The following is a 21,246-nucleotide window of genomic DNA, read 5'->3' on the forward strand; positions in this document are numbered from 1 at the left end:
GAGTAGCGAATATATCATTGTATTGCTGGAGAATGGATTGGAATTTGCTGAGGAAGACGATCGGTATGTTGGGCTCAAACTTTGGATCCACATCCTTTTCAATTGATTCTACAGTAAGCTGGTAAAAATGACCCTCAGATGAACCTGATTTTTGAAGAGAAGCAGGTCTGGTGCCCTCATAACTAGATTGAGTTAACCCATTGAGTCGGATTTGCTGGCCCATATAATTAAATTCCATCGAAAGCTGACTATAGTCGAATAGAATAGGACCGAGTTGCCGCATCCATTGAACGCCTAATACGACGTCCGCGCCATATATGGGTAGTAAAATCAGATCCACCTTGAATGTGGCTGAACCCATTTGCAGAGGAACGCCCGAACACTCGCCACCACAAGTTAAGGCCTCTCCGTTGCCGACAGTAACTCGCAGGTGTAAAGAAGGCTGTACTAAGAGGTTGAGATGTGTTGCTAATTTCAATTGAATGAAATTATTTGTAGATCCTCCATCGATTAAGACGATGATGTCCTTCCCATGGATTGAAGCAGCAATCTTCAATGTCGACGGAACCATTTGCCCCATCAGTGCGTGGAGGGAGATGCACGGTGTATCCTGTGCCCAGCTACGAGTAGGAATTGACTCCGGTGAAGGTAGATCTAGAACAGGAGGGGGGTCCTCGTCTGGTCCAGGTAATTCATCAGAATCCATCATCAAATAGAGAAAGAGAACTGGCTTACAGCGGTGCCCGGGAATGAACTTGGCGTCGCAATTGAAGCAGAGGCCTTTCTCACGGCGAGCTGCCATTTCGGACGGTGTTAACCTTTTAATTGGAAGGGAAGTAGGGCGCTGAGCAGGTGGAGGAAGTGCTAGGGTGGACGGTGGTGCTGGTAGCAGCGGTTGTGAAAATAGGGGCCGATTAGCGGCCACTCACGCTGCACAGAGTTTGTCCTCCACTATCTTGGCTAGTCCGACTGCATCATGGAGGTTCTGCGGTTTCATCATGTACAACTCTCGCTGAATCTCGTCCTTAAGACCCGATAGAAAACAATTCATCAAGCTGAGTGGTTGAAGCCTGGTGGTCCTAGTGGATAAGCATTCAAATTCATGGAGAAAAACCTCGATTGTGGGTGTTTGTTTTAGCTTGAAAAGAGATGCTTCATAATTGAAGTAGGAGGAGGGGCCAAAGCGTAACTCAAGCTTCCGAGCAAAATCATCCCATTGCCCCAATTGATTGGTCGAATGTAACCAATGAAACCACTGGCGTGCCTGACCTGCCATGTAGAAGGCTGCGATGGCAACCCGTTGATCATCTGGAATCTGGTTGAAGAGGAAATAGTGGTTTATTTGAAACAACCACCCAATAGCATCCTCGCCAGAGAAGAATGGAACCTCAATTTTTGGTAACTTGGAGGGTGACGATGATGATGTGGGATGAAGAGATGATGGTGTTAATGGTGAGGTATGGTGGATTGTTGGAGGGATGGTGGATGGAGGAAGTGGAAGTAATGGCGGTTAAGAGGTTGGCAGAAGTGGTGCTGGTCGGTCGAGATGTTGAAGTTTGACCAACATCTCAGCCATCACCGTTTGCTGAGCGGCGAGGGAGTTGCGGAGGAGGTCAAAGGATTCAGAGTGGCTTTTTCGCATGAGTTCAAAGGACTCTGAGTGATGTTGGACGGTGGAACAGAGGCCGTCGATTTTGGAGAGGACTGCGTCGTGTTTGGCGAGCTGTTCGGCCATGGATGACAGTTGTTCATCGATCGTTCGCGCTCTGGTCACCATGCTATCAGTCATGAGGTCAATGAAAGCACCAAATTGATGCAGGTTCTAGACTGGATGGATAGGAAATGCTAGCAGGACTTAATTAGAATTTAGAGAATCTGAGAAAGAAGAAGAGAAGAGGTAGGAGAAGGAAGAGAAGAAGGAAGGAGAAAGTGATTCTGGTTCAAAGCTGCTTATCATTCTCATTGCATCTTCTTAAATAGAAACAAAACAAGAGAAATCTTCCAAATTGATCTAGCTTGCATTCTGACAAACAGGTATTGTGCCAGGACATTCTCACATGCTAGATAACCTCCCTTGTAATCCCCTACTCTCTGAGATTACAAACATTCTTTATACTAATACCCATTCATTAGTTGCTAATTATTCATAACAAAGTCTTTGAATTTGCTGCCGACCAATCCTTGATTCCTCCTCAAACTACGCCTAGGCATAGGTGCTTGCTGCTGGTGTTCCCCCAGCCCTTTCTCAACAGTTGTGACTGCAACAAAGGCTCCAAATTCAATTTGTTTTAATCCAATATTTATTAGTTTAATTAAATTTTAAAATTACTGTTTCACGTCTTTCATCTCTTTCAACTTTCCCTCTTCTCATTGGTGAGTAATTCAGTAATGTCTCACAGTTGACTATTTATAATGTATTCAATGCTACTGCTGCTACTATTTATTAAGGCATATGATAGTGTAGGGGCACTTGAAATTTGCTTAGGTGTCCCCTCCATTATTAATGTGTGTACCCTAACTATGTTGCTAAAACTTGTTTTCAAGAGGCAGTGTTGCTTCCAATGGTTGGAAAGCTGATATTAAAATTTTTTTTTCCATCATATATATAGTTTAACTATCATTGGTTTATATCTTCTAATGAAGTATGATGTTGATTACCCCATCATGTTCCAACCTGAAGGTCTAGCCAAATTTAATAGATTAATTTTTTACTTAATTAATACTTTTGCTGATTCATATTAACTGTTGGACATATTGGGTTGTGTAATAAATAATGAAGCTTGGTACTAATCTAAGGGGTTGTTTGGTTACCGATAAATAGATATAAGTACCTGTAATGTAAATGACTGTTTGGTTTGCTGCAAAAGTTTTACTTACATGTAAGTGAACTTACATCTCACCGACTTTTACAGCATTTTAACTTACAGCAAAATTTTCTGTAATTTGAAATACAGTAAAGTAAGTGGTATCCACTCACCATTATATTTAATTATAAAAATATTTAATAAAGTAAATTATCTTTAAATTTAATCATAAATTTTTTTTTAAGTAATAAAATTAAAAAATGTTAAATATTTATATGAAAAAAATATTTTTTATTCAAAATATTATATTGTTTTAAAAAATAATTGTAAAAATATTTTTAAGTAATAAAATTAAAAAATGTTAAATATTTATATGACAAAAATATTTTTTATTGAAAATATTATATTGTTTTAAAAAATAATTATAAAAATATTTTTAAGTAATAAAATTAAATAAATATAAAATATTTTAATAATTTAATATTTATATTATTAAATATTTTTATGAAGAAATATTTTTTATAATTGAAAATATTATATTGTTTTTAAAAATTAATTATAAATTTTTTTAAGTAATAAAATTAAATAAATATTACATTTTTATAGTTTAGTATTTATATAATGAAATATTTTATCATAATTATTTTTATAAAATTAATAAAATTGATTATAGTTTTTTTCAAGTAATAAAATTAAAGAAATATTAAATATTTTTAAATTTATTAAATTAATTAATTATTTTTATTTAAATTAATTTTAATGAAGAGTATTAAATAATTAATAATAATTAATAATAATAATAATATGTAATGGGGGTAATCTCACAAACTCACTTACATGGTAACTATATTTTTAAACTTACATCAAACCAAACAAATAAAAAGTAAATACATCATTCATAGTTACATCAAATCAAACAACATTGATGTAAGTTGAAATACATCATTTTCACTTACACTGTAATTTCATTTACATGTAATTTTAGTTACAGACAACCAAACAACCCCTAAGATGGGATTTATCACTAATCCGTTGCATACAACATGAAAAGAAAAATAAATAAACTCATAGATTAATTGGGAAAATATTTTATTTTATAAAAATATAAATTATTTTACATTCTATGTAGCAAGGATATACACATAAATGGAGATTAAAAGTTCCATCGATAGTTTAATCATAGCTCCTTACATGGGCTATGAATTAATAGAGAGATTATATATAAAATGTTTGTTGAGCCCAGCCCATTTGTTGTTGGATGGAATAAATGGGCTCCAAGTCCATGGTGGGGAAAAAAAGAAGCTATGTCAATTAATGGAATGTCAAAGGCAAAAGGGTAATCTTATGTGAATGTTCTATTTGTGTAAAACTCTCATTTTTGCAATGAGAGAGGCGGAAGTCAGTGAGAAAGGAATTGAATGAGAAGAAAAGAGAGAGAGAGAGAGAGAGAGAGAGAGAGAGAGTGTGTGTGTGTGTGTGTGTGTGTGTGTGTGAATGTCAAGGGCTCAAGGAGAAGAAAAAGGAAATTAGGGCAAACTTGGCAAGAAGATCCCCGGCGATCAACGCTGGATTTCATCACATTAGTGAGAAGAGCAACCTTGCTAGTAAGATGTCTAATCCTTTTGGGTTGATTTCCATTTTATCTCTTCTTGGAGTCTTTGTTTCCATCTTGTGTGAAGATAATGATGAATGTGTGTTGGTAGATCTCTTGTTGAACTCTCATGTCTTTGAGCTTGTATACCTCTAGTTAGCTAGAAAGATCTTTGCAAACTCCATTTATTGACATAGTGGAAGCATTGTAAGAGACTCTAAGGAGTCCCATTGTTTTCCCCCCCGATTTGAAGGGTTTCTATGCTAAAATTGGTGTCTTGTATTGTATGTTTGCATTTTCGTCATTTTTGTGGTCTTTACCTACTTCTAGATCACAAAGAGGGGTTGTAATTGCACTCTTGATGGTTACATTTGACCTAGGAGGATCTTAAGCCTGTATAGAAACCATTCGGAGTTGTTTTGGAGGCATATGGGTGCCATACGGCTCGTATAGAGCTCGGTATAGAAATTCCTGAGAGGTTGCACTAGGTCATATAACCTTCAAACGACCGTATAGATTTTCCCGAGAGTTTTCACTAAGTCATACGGTCGGCATCCCGACTATATAGAGGCCTTATGTATGAACATTAAATCACTACAGTACTGCGAACAATGATTTTACTACAGTAACTTCTGCATAATTTTTTCACTGTTTCAGCACAGGCAACCCCAACAATGTTATATTGGAGTTTCATAGCTTCTTATATGTCTAAGTCTTTTGATCAAATTTTAATTTGATTTCTAGAGATTGTAGGTATATTATAATTACTTTTTCCTGTTAATTAATAATCTGAGCCATATAAGGATCCAAGAACATAGGACCTAAATAGGCGATATATATCAAATTATGTAAAAAGTGCTATTTTGTTGTGGACACTAGTAGGGATGGCAATGGTTAGAGTATGCCAAAACCCTTCACTACAACAAATTTGGCCTATAGAGACTAAATTTAGTGGCAAATTTATAAATTGTTATTATAAATCTCTCGGGGGTTGAGGATTTGAGGGGGGGGAAGTTGAGGATTTGTGGAAAAAGAAGAGAAAAAAGAAAAAAAATCAGAGAGAACAGAAAAAAACAAGAGAGACAGAGAACAAAAAAAAGAGGAGAAGGAGGAGAGACTGAGAAGGAAGAAAAAAGGAAATAAGAAGAAGACGAAGAGAATTGGCGTGGTGATGGTCGTGGCGTCATCGGAGACCTTGTTCCTCCTCGTCTTTATCTCTTTTCTCCGATTCCAGGTTCTGATCTTCATTCTAAGGCATTGAGGAGATCAATAATAACCAATTCTTGTGAAGAGAAACTTGAGAATCCAAACATCGTCGGAGTCTGACAATGGTCCTTCGGCTCTATTAGTTCCTTTCTCACTCTCTCTTTCTCCAAACACTACCACAAAGACAGAGGACAGCTTAGTGGTGGTGGTGACGATGTATATGGCTTCTGCCGCCGTCACCACCCTGGTAGAACCTAAGAAGCCTCATTGCTTGTTCTCTTCTCTGATCCCATATCTCGATCTCCATTCCGAGGCAATAAGAAGATCAATGGCGAGAGACAACATTCAATCATAAAAAAAAAGATCATCGATGAAGTTCTTCATCAAATTGACTTGTTGGCATTTTGATGTTTCCCTAAAAAAAAAAAGAAGGAAAAGATCAATTACTCCACCACGGCAAGCAAGATGATGTTCATAACCCTAGCACAAATCTAGAGGCATGCTTGAGAAGCTCGTCAAGTGCTTATAGCTTGAAAGAGGTAGATGCTCTTATAGAGTTCCATCCAAAATATATATACTTATACATGTTCTGGTTGCATCTATGCTATAAAGAAAAAATGTCTGGATTTTATTTTACAAAACCAAAAAAATCTTCATTCACTCCCATGTCAATCCATGCCATGGTAGGATCCGTAACTTGGATTGCTTTTGCTAACCATGCACTCCTTGATTAAGTGAGTAATGAATTGTATATGTGGCAACATGCTTTTATGTATCCATGGTGGCATGTTTTCTCAATCAAAATCTCCATCATGCCTTGGCTTGTAGATTTTCCTCTAGTTAGTTTTTTTTTTTAACTTTTAACATGCTAAGTTCAAAAATGCTTAGAAATATAATTGTTCGTTATTTGAAAAAAAAGAGAGAAAAAAAATGGAGGGCTCTGTCGTGGTAAAAAAATACATTTGTAGAAAGTTGGGCTTTTATGCAAAATCCATGGAAAAAAATGATGAAACAATTGAGGACATATATGCAAAAATGTGAAAATGTGTGAAAATATGAAAGCTCGAGGGTTTAAGGGCGAAAGCCATGAAAAAAATGAAAATGTGAAAGTTTGGGCGGTTATTTGCAAAATTTGATAAAATGTGAAAAAAATGAAAAGTTAGAGGATCTTAATGAAAAAAAGGGAAAAAAAAGAAAAGAAGGAAAAAGGGATTTTTAGCGAAGATGAGGGGTATTTTGGTAATTTCACAAGACCACCTTAAGCTTACCGTGATGTCTAATGCATGTCGACTGCTCCCTTTTGGAGGGCCTCTTCATTGCCTCTTAACAGTCACGGAAGCGGATGGGCTATTGAAGATCCTTTTAAAACTCTCTTTGAGCTCATGGACCCAGTTTGAGACCATTGACTCTCTGTTGAGTGATGACAAATCTCTTTGAGCTCATAGACCCTGTTTGAGGCCATTAACTCTCTTAGAAGTGATGAAAAAATTCCAAAACTCTTAAAACTCTCTTTGAGCTGATGGACCCTGTTTGAAGCCATTGACTCTCTTAGGAGTGATAAAAAATTCCAAAACTCCTTAAAACTCTCTTTGAGCTCATGGACCCTATTTGAGGCCATTCACTCTCTTTCGAGTGACGAAAAATTCCAAAACCCATAAAACTCTCTTTGAGCTTATGGACCCTATTTGAGGCCATTGACTCTCTTTCGAGTGATGAAAAATTCCAAAAACCTACAAAAACTCTTTTTGAGCTCATGGACCCTATTTGAGCTCATTGCCTCTCTCGGGGAGTGATGAAAAAAATTCCAAAAACCATAAAAACTCTCTTTGAGCTCATGGACCCTATTTGAAGCCATTGACTCACTTAGGAGTGGTGAAAGATTTCAAAACCCATAAAACTCTTTTTGAGCTCATGGACCCTATTTGAGGCCATTGACTCTCTTAAGAGTGATGAAGAAATTTCCAGATCTTCAAAAGCCAAGCATTCTTAAACAAAAAAAAGAGGAAAAAAATCAAATCAAAATCAAGGCATTAAAAAAATGATGAATCAACAGATGAGCTCAACAACCTCAAGATTACAGTGTTGAAGAGTTCATAAGTTGCAAAAGTTTCACAAGCCTCGAAGGCCAAAAGCTTATGAAAAAGTCAAATCAAGTTCCAAATCAAATCAAAGAATGCAAATTCAACAAATGAACCTAACAACCTCAAGGATGAAGAGTTGAAGAGTTCACAAGTTGTAAAAAGCTTCACAAGCATAAAAAGCCGAAGTTCATGAAAAAGCCAAACCATGTTTTGCGATTCCTCAATCGCGAGAATCTATAACTTAAAGTCCAGATCAAATTCAAGACAAACTCAAAACATCCAAGATAAACGAGCTCAACAACCTTAAAGTTAAAGTGTTGAAGAATTCACAAGTTGCAAAAAGTCTCACAAGCCTGAAGGCCAAAGCTTATAAAGAAATCAAATCAAGTTTCAAATCAAATCCAAGATGCAAGTTCAAAGTCCAAGTCCCAAGTTTCAAACAAATCAACAAATGAGCTCAACAACCTCAGAGTTAAAGCGTTGAAGAGTTCACAAGTTGCAAAAAGCCTCACAAGCCTGAAGGCCGAAGCTTATAAAAAAATCAAATCAGGTTCCAAATCAAATTCAAGATGCAAACTGAAAAGTCCAAGTTCCAAGTTTCAAAAAAGTCAACAAATGAGCTCAACAACCTCAAAGCTAAGGCGTTGACAAGTTCACAAGTTGCAAAAAAAAAAAAAAGCTCCACAAGCATGATAGTCGAAGCTCATGAAAAGTCAAACCAAGTTTGTGATTCATCAACATAGGGAATCCACAGCTTCAAATCCAAATCAAAATCTAAGATGCAAAATCAAAGATCCAAGTTTCAAACAAATCAACAAAATGAGCTCAACAACCTCAAGGATAAAAGCGTTGGAGAGTTCACAAGTTGTAAAAGAGCTTCACAAGCATGAAAGCCGAAGCTTATGAAAAATCAAATCAAGTTTCAAATCAAATCCAAGATGCAAGTTCAAAGTCCAAGTTCCAAGTTCCAAATAAATCAACAAATGAGCTCAACAACCTCAAAGTTAAAGTGTTGGAGAGTTCACAAGTTGCAAAAAAGTTTTACAAGCCTGAAGGCCAAAACTTATGAAGAATCAAATCAAGTTCCAAATCAAGTCCAAGATGCAAATTCAAATATTCAAGACATAACTTCATCAGTTTCTAAATCATGTTCAAGATGCATATTTCGATCGTTGACGAAGACCAAAAGTCAACAAAAGCCAAAGCGCGATTTTCGGCAAAATAGTCGGAAGGAGATAAAAGGCTACAATTATTGTTGCCTCAAGATGATTAAATTCCAAACTTCTTGTACTTTCAACGAAGTCTATGAATTCATGAATAAAAAATTATTTGTCAGAATCTGTTTCTTTCTTCACACTTATTTTCTTAATCGGAGGTTCTTGTGACAATGTCCAGAGTAATTCACACTAGGGGCTTGCCCCTAATGGAAGTCATGAACCCACAATCCCTTGAAGTCTACAAAATATTAAAATTTGATTTGTGATCCATGCTTTTTATCCAGTCAATCCTAATCAAAGGCCGGGTGGAAAGAAAGGAGCCCACAATCTAATATTAGGATCACATAATATACACACTAATATTCCAAGCCTTTAAAGTAGCATTCTTATTGGATTCGGGTTTAACCTAGATTTAAGTAGCCGAATAAACGGATCTACAGAGCCCGTTAAGCATCCGAATCAATCTCCACTTCCCATTCTCCAAAACCCAACCTGCATGCCCTCGTCCCTCCACCGCCACCTCTATCCCCATTGCGAAAACCCTCTACCCCGTCGCCGCCACTGTCACCGTCCTTATCCCGCTGCCACGAAGAATGCCGTGCTCGGCGCCCTATCACCCTCCTCCCAGATCCCTTCCACCTTGATCCAACCCTCCGTCACCGGATCGTAGCACTCCGCCATCGGATAGAACCTCCCCTGCCATCACCGATCACTGCCGATCTCACCACCACGGTCACCTCCGTCCCTACATTTTTTCCCTTTTTCTAGACATGCTTGCTATTCTCGTGATTTTTCTTTTCTTTTTTCACTGATTTCAATAGATTGTTGGGCATGAATTTGGGTAGAGGTTTGGTTTCTCATTGTTAGGGTTGGAGGTGCTAAAGATGGTAGAATTTGAACTATTTCTATGGGCGGGGAACCAAATAGTGACCGTGACCTAGGTTACCGGGCAGAGTAAGCAATTATCTGATCAACCATCTAGCACCAATGTTATGTGTAGAAATATTTGGTAGGCATTCCTCTGTTTTGATTTACTGTGACATTAAGCTTGTAAACATCGTTGCATGGTTTTTAGGTTGCTTGGTGAATGGGAGAGATTTTTCTCCTGCATTTTCTTTCTTTATGCTAGTGGTTTCAGAAATTTCTTGTGATGTTTGCAATGGGTTTATGTGAATTGATTTGTGTGATGAATTAATTAAAATATTTTAGGGTTTACTATAGGATTTTCAGTTAACAAATTATTTTTTTAATGTGGTTTTTTACTTTTGGAGGAACTAGCCAAGCTTACATGAAATATACCAAGAATTGCTATTATTGTTGCTGGTGCAGTGTTTAGGTTTGGAGCCCTGGCTGACTTTGATGTAGCTAAATGTGTTTGTTGTTTCTATTTTTTGTTCATGGAAATTTATCTTATGTTTTTTTGTTGACAGGCTGCGTAATTGTGCGTTTGTGGATTTCAAGGATGAAGGCTTGACAAATCAACCACAATCTCAATTGAACAGGTGCTTATTTGGATGTTTTATATTCTTTTTTTAGCTTAAGCTTGATTGAATGAATTTGCAATACTATTAGACCCTAAATACTTTGGACATTCAATTCATTTTCTCAATTAGCTTCTATTAGTGCTCGTATTATTTACTCTTAATCATGGGAAGACTATTATCTAAAATTATTCTGTTAGTATGTATGTTTTTTTGCTCATTCTCAATATTTTGTTATATGTGTTCAAGATTTTAAAGTTTAGATTTTAAAATTGGGAATTATGTTTCAGGTTGAGATTTATGTGTGCAGCCTATATAGACATCATTAGCAATGCTACGATGATGATACTTTCGGAGATAGGCTTATTGTTTGTATTAAGTTTCTCGGTGACTGAAGATGTGAAGTTTCTTTTCAAAAACAATATAAAATAATCTCAATTATTATTTTCGGAGATAGTCTTAATTTCAATTATTATTTCCAGAGATAGTCTCATCGTCATTGAGTGTGTTGCCAGAGATGTATGTAGCTGAGTGGAAACGCATGATCGAAACTAGGATTGGGTATAGCTGGCATAAACCGAGGTCATGGGAGGAGCTTCAAAGGTTGCTGCAAGCCTATGGTGGCTGCACCGATTATGATATGGATGGTGATGATGTTGAGAAGATGGACTTTTCACACTGTGAGTAATATATTTCCATCGTATATATACAGAAGTGTGAGTAATACTAGTTCTGGTTCATCGGCTCTGCTCCTCAGCATGAGACGATGGACTTTTCACACTGTGAGTAATACTAGTTCTGGTTTTCAATTTTTTTTTTATATTTTATATTATATATATATAATATGTATATAATTTACATAAACAGAAGTGTTGCCATGAAAACTAATATAACCATTTATGATGATGGTGATTGTTAATGGGTCTATTACAGTAGAAGATGGATTCAGCTTGGCATCATGTTGCAAGTTATTTCCAATGTAATCAACGAAGCTGATGCTCCTCTCAATTCTAATGCTCTGAAGATACAAAATTTTTCCCATAAAATCTAGTATAACTATTTAGAGTACTTATCATTCTTGATGCCTATGAACTAATATCTTTCCATCGTATATATACACCCAAAGGTCTGGTTTATTGCATATGAACAAAACAAATAGGACATATCTGGTGTATTACATAGAAACTTCACCTATTTTAATCCTTACTGCTAGGCTAATGAACATGTTCATATATATACATAGAAATTAAACTCAAGTTCCATATCTAATGTCTAAAATGGATCTGAATTCTAGCATGAAAGGACAGGTTTGTGTGACAAGTGCATCAGGATTTGTAGCTTCTTGGCTTGTCAAAAGACTTTTGGAATCAGGATATCATGTGATAGGCACTGTGAGAGACCCAGGTACAGTTATTAATATCCTTTAATTTTCCTTACTAACCGTACAAAAGGTAATAACTATGAGGTGGTTTATTGATTTATTAGAAAATACCAAGAAAGAGTTGCATCTCTGGGAATTACAAGGAGCAAAGGAGGGACTACAACTAGTGAAGGCTAAGCTCACAATAGAGGGAAGCTTTGACAGTGCAGTTATGGGTTGTGAAGGTGTATTTCACACTGCATGTCCTGTTGTTCAAGGGCCTATATCTGATCCAAAGTTAGGCAGTAACAAACTCAATGACTGCATAAATACATGAAAGGATGGTATTAACTTTTTAATTTTTGTACAGTTAGAAATCCTAGATCCTACAATTAGTGGCACATTGAATGTATTAGGATCATGCAAGAAGAACACAAGTCTGAAGAGAGTTGTTCTTACATCTTCATCGACCATCAAAGTGATTTCAAACATTGATCCAAATGTACCTTTGGATGAGTCATCATGGAGCGATGTTGAATTATGTGAAACACTTCAGGTGAACATAATCAACTGATAACTAATTAGCAATTAAAGTATTTGAACTAGTGCACAAAGTTAATCTCACATTTGTATATATATATATATATATGTGTGTGTGTACCTTGATTTTTGTTTAAATAGATACTGATCCTTAGCTAGAGATATATATATATATTCTGTGTAAATTTATTCTTAAGTGCCTAATCACATGCATGTGTGATAGTTAATTACCCTTAAAGTGAATTTAATCTCCAATTTTTATCATTGAACTTTTGACAAAGTATTCCACTACTCTTTCTTCTTGTATTATTTCATCAAGAAACTTCCTTGTACTCTTTAGTTTTCGGCCATCATTCCCCGTCTTGCATGGTTTTTATTGCTAAAATTGTAGTTTCTTTCTTTCATTACTCTGTTCTTGTGCTGATGTCTTGCTTAATTATTTTCCTATGTGTGGTTCTGTTTCAAATGAAACATCTTGTGCATTATTACCTTGGTGGATGGGAAAGAGTATCCATTTGATACTCTTCTTATGCTAGTTTATTTTTAGTTGCTTATTATGTTATATTTATGAAGACAAGTTCTCATTTGAAATGTCCCACATCAACCTTCTTTGGAAAAAGTCAAAATCTCTGCCTGCTCTTTGTTAAAGTAATAGCTTGATATATGTTCGAAAATGAGTCTTATAGTCTCACTGGCATGGCATAATATCAAATATTTCTTGTAGTGAGGATTTACCTTTAATTCTATTTTTTTTCTTTTGTTACTAAAAGCATGTTTGTGAAGAACTTCTCAACTGAGAAGCTAATTTAATTAAAGATTAAAGAAACCAGAACAAAAACTGAAAATTACAAAAGAAAGGAGAAAGAGCAGAGAACTAATAGAGGAGATTGAAGAAACCGGAACAAACACTGAAAAATACAAAAAGAAAGGAGAAATAGCAGTGGACAATTATTGGAAAGTGTAACCATGATTAGACAATGATCTCATGATCCAGCGGGGAAGGTCGCGGCCAAAGAGTAAGAGATTGAGGCGCAGATAGCGAAATCCCAACAAAGCAAGGTTGGCGGCCGGTTGAATCCAGGCAAGGGGGATGATGTCGATGGTTGGATTATGGTCGATGTCCGGGGAGAAACTTGATGTTGCTAGTTTGTTGATGATATCTCCATGAAAGCATAGATACAGGACGATGCAGGATGTCGAAAACGCCACGCTGAGAGCAAAAGATCCGTCTGATTTTGATGTGATGTTCAATGGCCGTCAGCAAAGCGACTTCAATGGCAAAGATTTCATCAGAAGAGTTGTCCCTCATAGGTTGCGACACGCACCCTGCGAGAGAAACACGATTTTAAGAATCAGTGATAAAAAAACCAGTGGATCTTACCTGACGAGCCAGATTGATTGCCGTGTGAGTGAAGAGGAAAGGACCTTCCATACAAGAGAAATTAAACTGGATAAACTTTTTACCAATGAGGTCACAGAAATTGAACGCAAACTCTCTGGTATGAGCGATGGCCTTGATCGCAATGATATTTAGATTTGGCCTCTCGTTTTTAAAGGCATAATTACATCTACAAAGGCAGATGAACCATGCACCAGCAGCGATGAGAGCTAGAATATTCGCAGAGTTGTGATAAGTTGTGATCCATTCTCCAGACTGAAAAGCATCCTGAAAATAAAAGGACTGATTTGTTTTGAAGGCAATTTGGTTCCAGACATATTGTGCGCTAGCACAGCTGTTGAAAAGATGATTAATGGTTTCTCGATGAAGACCGCAGAAGAGGCAGGGCCGATCTGGGCCAATATTCGGATGATTAAGAAAAAGCAAATGTAGAGATACGACCCTTAAAAGCACGACCAAAAAAATGCTTAACACGAGGGCAACGGGAATTTTTTTCGAGTAGATTCCAACCAGGCCAATGATCAGAGTAAGGAGATTGCTTGTTAAAATGGTGGTAGATGGCTGGGGAAATTTTGTGACAGTTGGGTTTAGGTAACCAAATCCAGCTATTGTTTAGATTATAATCAACAATAAATGATTCGGAAACGACACTGTGAGACAAATCACCAAAAATCCGAGAAAAGGCATTAAAATCCCAATTATTGTCCAAAACAAGATCAGACACAAGGATATTGGAGAGATCGACATTCATATTAATATACGTAGGTTTGAGAGCAATCGGAATGTCAAAGATCCATGGATCCCAGAAGAAAGATGTTAAATCAGGATTCACAGAATTGATTTTACAATAATGTTTAAGAAATCTTGCCGAGTGGCATAATCCGCGAAAAAACCACGAACATTTAGCAGGAATAACATCAAGCCAGAAATTAACCCTCCCGTACTTTACTTGGAGAATATCAATCCAAATTGAATTATCATTGTTTAAATATTTAAAAATGTGTTTGGCCAATAATGAATGTTTTGCAAGATGAAGGTCTTTAATCCCCAAGCCCCTCTAAGACTTACCTATTAACATAGAATTCCAGCACACATTGTGAATGCCCTTTCCATTGCCGTTCCTACTCCAGAAGAAACTTCTAACCACTTTAGATATCTCAGAGATGATAGAAGTGGGCAAAGGGTAGATAGACATGGTATATACAGGAATAGACAGAAGGGAGGAATTGATAAGAGTCTTCTTAGTAGCGTATGAAAGATGAAAATTGCTCCATTTAGCAGAGATGTGCTTAATTTTTTCGACCATGGGCCTAAAAACGTTAACATTAAGGCGCTTGGGAGAAATCAAAATACCAAGGTATTTAAAGGGGAAAGAAGCATGGCTGAGGTTTAAGATAGAACAGATGCTTTTTGTGACATGTTTGTTAAACCAAGAGGGGAACAAAATTTGAGATTTGGAATAATTGGGACACTACCCAGTTACTTTGGAGTAGAAAGACATGCAGTAATGAATGTTCCTAGCAACCCAGTGAGAAGCATGGGAAACTATGATAAGATCGTCGGCGTACATGAGATTATTAAAGTTATGATTTAATTTAGGCTCAAAGCTAGGAATTGAATTACTATGTAAGCCGGAATTAAGAGCAGAGGTGAGGACTTAAGAGACCAAAATGAAAAGATAGGAGGAGATGGGATCCCCCTGCCGAACACCTCGGAAAGATTTGAACCAAGGAGTCGGCGATCCGTTAATCAGGAGTGAGAAAGAGCTGGCCCGCAAGCAGGCACTAATCCAGGAAATCCAAGTGCGATGGAAGTTCATCTTAGAGAGAACGGCAAGAATTGCATTCCAATCCAAAGTATCATAAGCTTTAGCTATATTGAATTTAATAATCATCCTAGGGGGCTAACCATATCATTTTCAATAGAGTGGGCGACCTCTTGCATGGTAATGATGTTATCAAAAGAGCACCGACCATTCATGAAGCCAACTTGTTCTGGACCAATAAGATAAGGGATGACCTCATTTAAGCGATTAGCTAGAATTTTGGAAATGACCTTGAAACACACATTACACAAAGAAATCGGTCTAAAATCAGAAACCATCTTCGGGTGATCAATTTTGGGAATGAAAACAATGTAAGTTTGGCCCCAAGAAACTGGCATAAAAGAGTTTTTAAAAAAGTAAAGAACCGCGCTAAAAAATTGATCGCCGATAATGTGACAAAAATTTTTGTAAAATTCAACGTTGAAACCATCGGGTCCAGGGGACTTACTTGAAGGGAGATCGGAAAGAGTGCAAAAAACTTCTTCCATGGTAACCTCTTGAATGAGAAAGGTATTGTCTGACTGGGAGAGTTTTGGTAAGTCGGGAGGTAAAGTGTCAGCAACATTTAAGGTGACATTTGAAGGAGCGTTCCACAGGTTATCAAAAAAATTAATGAAAGCACGATCGATATCCGCAGGATCACTAACAACGTTGCCATTAAGATCTTCAACCTGGGAGATGTAGTTGTTATGCGATCGCATCCTAGACATAGCATGGAAAAAATGAGTATTCCTATCCCCATCTTTGACCCACAGTAACCTAGCCCTTTGAGCCCATTTGATGTGACATTGACGCTGCAGAGCTGAAAGCTGAGCGTAGTGGTCCATCAAGGCAATTTGAGAATTAGGATTGAGATCAGAGAGCTCGAGATTAGAAATATTGTTCTCGGTGGTTTTTAAATTAGAATCGATATTGTTTATGCCCGAAGAGCACCAAGAGATAAGTTTATACCGAGTATGGGACAAAAGAGGAAAAAAAGGCATGTATGGGATTACCATGAGGTGAGAAATTCCAAGTGTCCCTAACCACATTGTGACAACCCAGCAAATCGAACCAAAAATTTTCAAATCTGAAAATACTTTTTTTACGGGAAGGAAAAAAGTTAATGGTAAGAAAAAGAGGAGAGTGATTCAAAAAGGAACGATTAAGGTGTTTAAGAGTGTAGGATCGAAAGATATCATTCCACTTAAGATTCACCAAGCAACGATCAAGCCTTGCCCAACGACGAGCGTGGCCAAACTGATTGTTGCACCAGGTGTAAGAGGAACCAGAAAACTTAAGATCCATTAAATTATTCCGAGCTACAAAATCCAAAAAAAGGCAAGTTTTGCGAGAATAGTAAGTAAAAGCCCTACCCCTGTGCTCATTCCGGGAGAGAATAGAATTAAAGTCTCCCAAAACGAGCCAAGGTTGGACAAGGGAAGCAAGTTTGGAAAGCTCAAACCAGAGAAACCGCTGTTTGCGACAGAAAACAAAGTTATAAACCACAGAGATGACAAACTGGGCAGAAAAAGCAGTGGAAATAACCAAGTGTAAAGCATGATGGGAGAACGCAAGAGGTGTGAGCTAACCAATAATGGAGTTCCAGAGAACGATAATTCCCCCGGAAAACCCTTCGGACAGAATCGCTACCCACTCCCAGCTATTAGGAATTTTATTACAGAAGCGATTTACCCTATCAGAGTTGGCCCTAGTTTCTACTAAACAAACGATGAGAGGCTTCAGAGATCGAATAAGATGGAAGATCCGAGAGGAGGCGTCCCGCGACGAGATACCCCTGCAGTTCCAACACAAGATATTAGCTGTATTCATATAACAACCCAAATAAAAGAATAGGAACAGATACTCCCTAAGGAAGGGGAAGAGGAAAAGCCGAAGGAATAGACTTAGGCGCGTGAGCACCACGGGTCAACCCTTCCTTTCTTTCTAGAAACATCAGCTTTAAGGGAGCTTTTCCTGATGAGGGCTTCTCTTCTTACTTCATCTTGGTATTGGTTAAGGGTCATGTCATCATCGGGACAATCGTCACCAGACATTTCATAGTCTTCATCATCAGAGTAATCTTCTTCTTTAGAACCATCCTCTTCCATGTCCCCCCGAGAGAGTGTGGAGGAAACTTCCGCAACAAAAGCAGCATGAGAGTTATTGGCTACAGAGGAAGGGGAGGGAAACTTTGGAAGAGAAGACCAAAGGATAGGAGGGGGGGAGCTGGGATGGAGAGATGGTATATGCTGACTATGATCGCAGATGGGAAGGGGGGAGAGGTAGTGGGGGGAGTGTCAGAAGGAACAGTGATGTTATGGGGACCAGGAGAAGCATAGGGACTAACATTAAGAGGTCCACTGTCTCAAGCCGTGTGTGAAGAGGGATTTTGTGAAGGAATACTCGGTGAAGAGTTAAAGTGGGGGGCAGAAGTGACTGCCACAGAGACGTTGGGAGAAGGAATGATGCAGTCGAGATCATGGGCAGAGTTCTCAATGAGGGGGTCTGCGGTAAAGGGATCGTTTGACGGAGAAGGATAGGAGGATGTCTGGGGAACAGGAGGTTTGTCATAAAGCACTTTGGGACCAGTGCACCGCCCACTGCTTTTGAATCTAGATTCGCCACGTATGTTTCGAGGAGGGGCGCCTCGAGATTCTGTGACAACGGCACTTGAGTCGGCTGCTGCTCCCGAGGTCGCGAGATCAGCATGGGTGCTTCCTCCTCGGTCCCGAGCGCGGCCGCGGCGGCGAGTGACGAGCAACCAAGGGCCATAATCAGTTTCCGAACTGATCGGGGTAGCTTCCATCTGAGGATCACAGGGAGAAGGCGCCGGTATAGGATCAGAAATATCCATATGTTGGTCAGTGTTAGTGGAAACCAGGGTGGATCCCTCTGCTGCCACTAGACGGAGACGAGGCACATGAACGACTTCCGTGATCGACTAGGCCGCAGGAGTAATAGAAAGTTGGTAATATCTCGTACATAACGACCACGAAGACCCGATGAGTGTCATCGCCAATCCAGAAACCTCTGCACAAGGGTTTAGACAGGTCGATCTCGATGCACGCACGGGCAAATTTGGATCTAGCCAAAGTTGAAGTAAACTCATCAATTTTGATAAGCCTGCCGAAGTTACTAGCGATGGTTTCCAAAGTGTCACCGTCCCAGCATTTAACTGGGAGGTTGTGAAATTGGACCCAAATTACAGCGGAGTTAAGCTGAGTAAAGGAAGGCTCAAAGAACGGCTTCCATGGCGACAGTTGCAGGATGATACCATTCACTGACCATGGACCATTAAGAAGAAGATTTTGCATCGCATTCTCCGTGGAACAACGAATCAGTAAGAACCCATTTGGTAAATCCGAAATGAAGATTTCACCAAACTCCGACCATCTAGCGAGAAGCGTAGATTTGACTTGATCAAAGGGCGGAGGTTTGCCAAACAGTTTACCGTAAAGAGCATGTTGAAATTTCATACGTCCGTGATTAACAGCATCGACATCTAGTCGAATGAAGCTGGAAGTAGTTTCCTTGAGTTTGTTTAAGAGCTGAGCATTGTGAAGTGGGAAGTTATCTAGCGACTGTGTAAGTGAGGAGGCGATTTGTTTCCAGGACTTGTTAGGATGACTAGGTGGCTGGGGATGTCCCCCGCTTGCCATGGCAAGGGGGACGAAGGAGAAGCTCAGAGGAGAAGCTCAGAGGGTGAAGCCAAGTTGATTGATAGAAGTCAAGTAAAGCATGTATTGTTTTGCCTGAAACAGATTTTTAGCTTTACCTCATCCAAGTCTCGTTCTTCAAAAATTGTATCGACTTGGAGGCAAACTTTGCATCTGCCAGAGACTCTAATGGTGTTGCAAATGCTCATAAGTTGTTCGAGTCAGCTCTGGCCATTTATAATCAAAGTATAGAATTATTACATGATGAAAATGAAGGTGCTCTTTTCTACCTAATCCTGTTTTATTTCCATTAATTCAATGATGCTTTTAGCCATATTTTCACCTATGTTAGATCAATTGTTGATTCATTTGTTATGAAATGTCGATTGGAACATCTAAAAAAGCTACTACTGTGTAGTAGTGTGCTTGGAAGACGGTGAAGGACACAACTGGGTTTTCAAGTCCAAACCATTTGTGATGTTATATATTCTGTAACTTTTTTTGTTGCATTTGTTGTCAGATTTGATTGAAAATTTTTGTTTATTTGTTCTTTCAAACCTTCGAATGTCTAAATCAAAAAATTTTGCTAGCAAATTTTGTGGTTTGTAAATTTGTCTCAAATATATATATATATATATATATATATATTTGTTTGTCTATATTAGAAATAGATTTAATTAGTTATTAAAGAATCTACTCAATTTTGGTCTATAGCGGCAGATTTTTTTGACGCTATAGGATACTAAACAGATCTATTGGTCTTATAGTGGTGGAACTATTCCGCCACTATAGAATTTATAGCGGCAAAATTTTCCTCCGCTATAGGAATAGTTAGCTGCAAAACTTACCGCCGCTACAGATAATTATGTAGCTTTAATCCTATTAGATAGGATTGAGGCAAAAGTGTACATTTGTAGCAAAAAAAACATATAGCGACCAAGGATTTAGCGCCTAATTCGATATTTGCCGCTATAAGAGTGTTGAGGCTAAAATGAGGCCTATAGCGGCAGTTTTTTTCCACCGCTATAAGTCTTATTTCTTGTAGTGCTTACCCGTACCTGTGACCCTATTTCATACCCGTACCTTTACTTGTACCTTCAGGGGTATAAAAAATCATACCCTTACACTTTCCCACAGAGTATGGGTATACCCGCAGGGTACCCGCTTACCCGTTGTTCAAGTTATTGAATTAAAATTTAAATATAAATTTAAATAATAACAAAAATAATAGAATGCTTAAACACATGCCCATAAATTCAAAATTACAAGTTGATATATATTTGTTTATCTTAAATTATATAATCACATAAAAGTTATAGGTAACAAATTAATTTATACAAAATAACAAATTTGTTGATTTTTATTGGCGTCTATTTAGGACTCAATGGTAACTCTATCTTTTTTTTGTTTATGTTTAACTATCTTGGTTTTAGTTTTAAATTTTTTCATATATCTATTATTTATATTTTATATAGTTTCAAATTTTATAAATGTCGAGTGAGATTTTGAATATAAAAAACATTATAAATAATTCTCATAACCAATTGATTTTTTGTTAGTATTTTATCTTTCCGGATGTTTTTATATTTATAGAATAAATTATTATAACATTATTTTTTTATATTTGTTTTATAATGTTTAATTTTTTAAATTTAATTGTGATTCTTAGTATTTAGATAAAAAAAAATATTATGCTATATCAAATATAAATATAAAAATTAAATAAAATTCAAAATAATATATTAAGAGAAAATTTAAAGCATTATTTTCAAATTAATCACAATGAAAATATATCTTGGATAAATTGTGGGTAAATGTTTAACTTAATAAAAAATTATATATATATATATATATATAAGGGTAAGGGTACGGGTAAAACCCGTACTTCAACGGGTAAGGGTACGGGTAGGGTAGAGGCATACTTTTACCCGACCCGTACCCGCTAAAAAAATAACGGGTAATACCTTTACTACCCATCGGATAAGGTACAAATTGCCATCTCTAGGCACTAGTATTTGTGAATGAGATTTTGACAAGATACTAATCATCAACTAAAATTTAAAGACACTTGTCAAACGTGCAATAGTTGCAATCAATATAAATT

General features: G+C 37.4%; 1 protein-coding gene across 2 annotated transcripts; it reads left to right on the forward strand.

The window, feature by feature from the left end:
* Positions 1-11,473: 11,473 nt before the first annotated feature.
* Positions 11,474-19,275, forward strand: LOC120270138 (tetraketide alpha-pyrone reductase 1-like). Of its 2 annotated transcripts, XM_039277172.1 has the most exons (4): positions 11,474-11,784; positions 11,866-12,037; positions 12,111-12,296; positions 19,248-19,275. In XM_039277172.1, the coding sequence occupies exons 1-3, from the start codon at positions 11,649-11,651 to the stop codon at positions 12,112-12,114; spliced, it is 312 nt and encodes a 103-aa protein (XP_039133106.1). In that variant the 5' UTR covers positions 11,474-11,648; the 3' UTR covers positions 12,115-12,296; positions 19,248-19,275. The 2 variants fall into 2 exon arrangements, with proteins under 2 accessions (XP_039133106.1, XP_039133100.1); XM_039277166.1 differs by lacking the exon at positions 19,248-19,275 and having other exon boundaries at positions 11,866-12,360.
* Positions 19,276-21,246: the final 1,971 nt, after the last annotated feature.

This window comes from Dioscorea cayenensis, chromosome 2 (genome assembly GCF_009730915.1).
Source record: "Dioscorea cayenensis subsp. rotundata cultivar TDr96_F1 chromosome 2, TDr96_F1_v2_PseudoChromosome.rev07_lg8_w22 25.fasta, whole genome shotgun sequence".
NCBI classification, from domain to species: Eukaryota; Viridiplantae; Streptophyta; class Magnoliopsida; order Dioscoreales; family Dioscoreaceae; genus Dioscorea; species Dioscorea cayenensis.

Coding starts and splice junctions, on each gene's coding strand:
- LOC120270138 (XM_039277166.1), top strand. CDS start 11,649: ATGTCTAAAATGGATCTGAATTCTAGCATGAAAGGACAGGTTTGTGTG. Junction 11,785..11,865: donor AGGCACTGTGAGAGACCCAG/GTACAGTTATTA, acceptor TTGATTTATTAG/AAAATACCAAGAAAGAGTTG.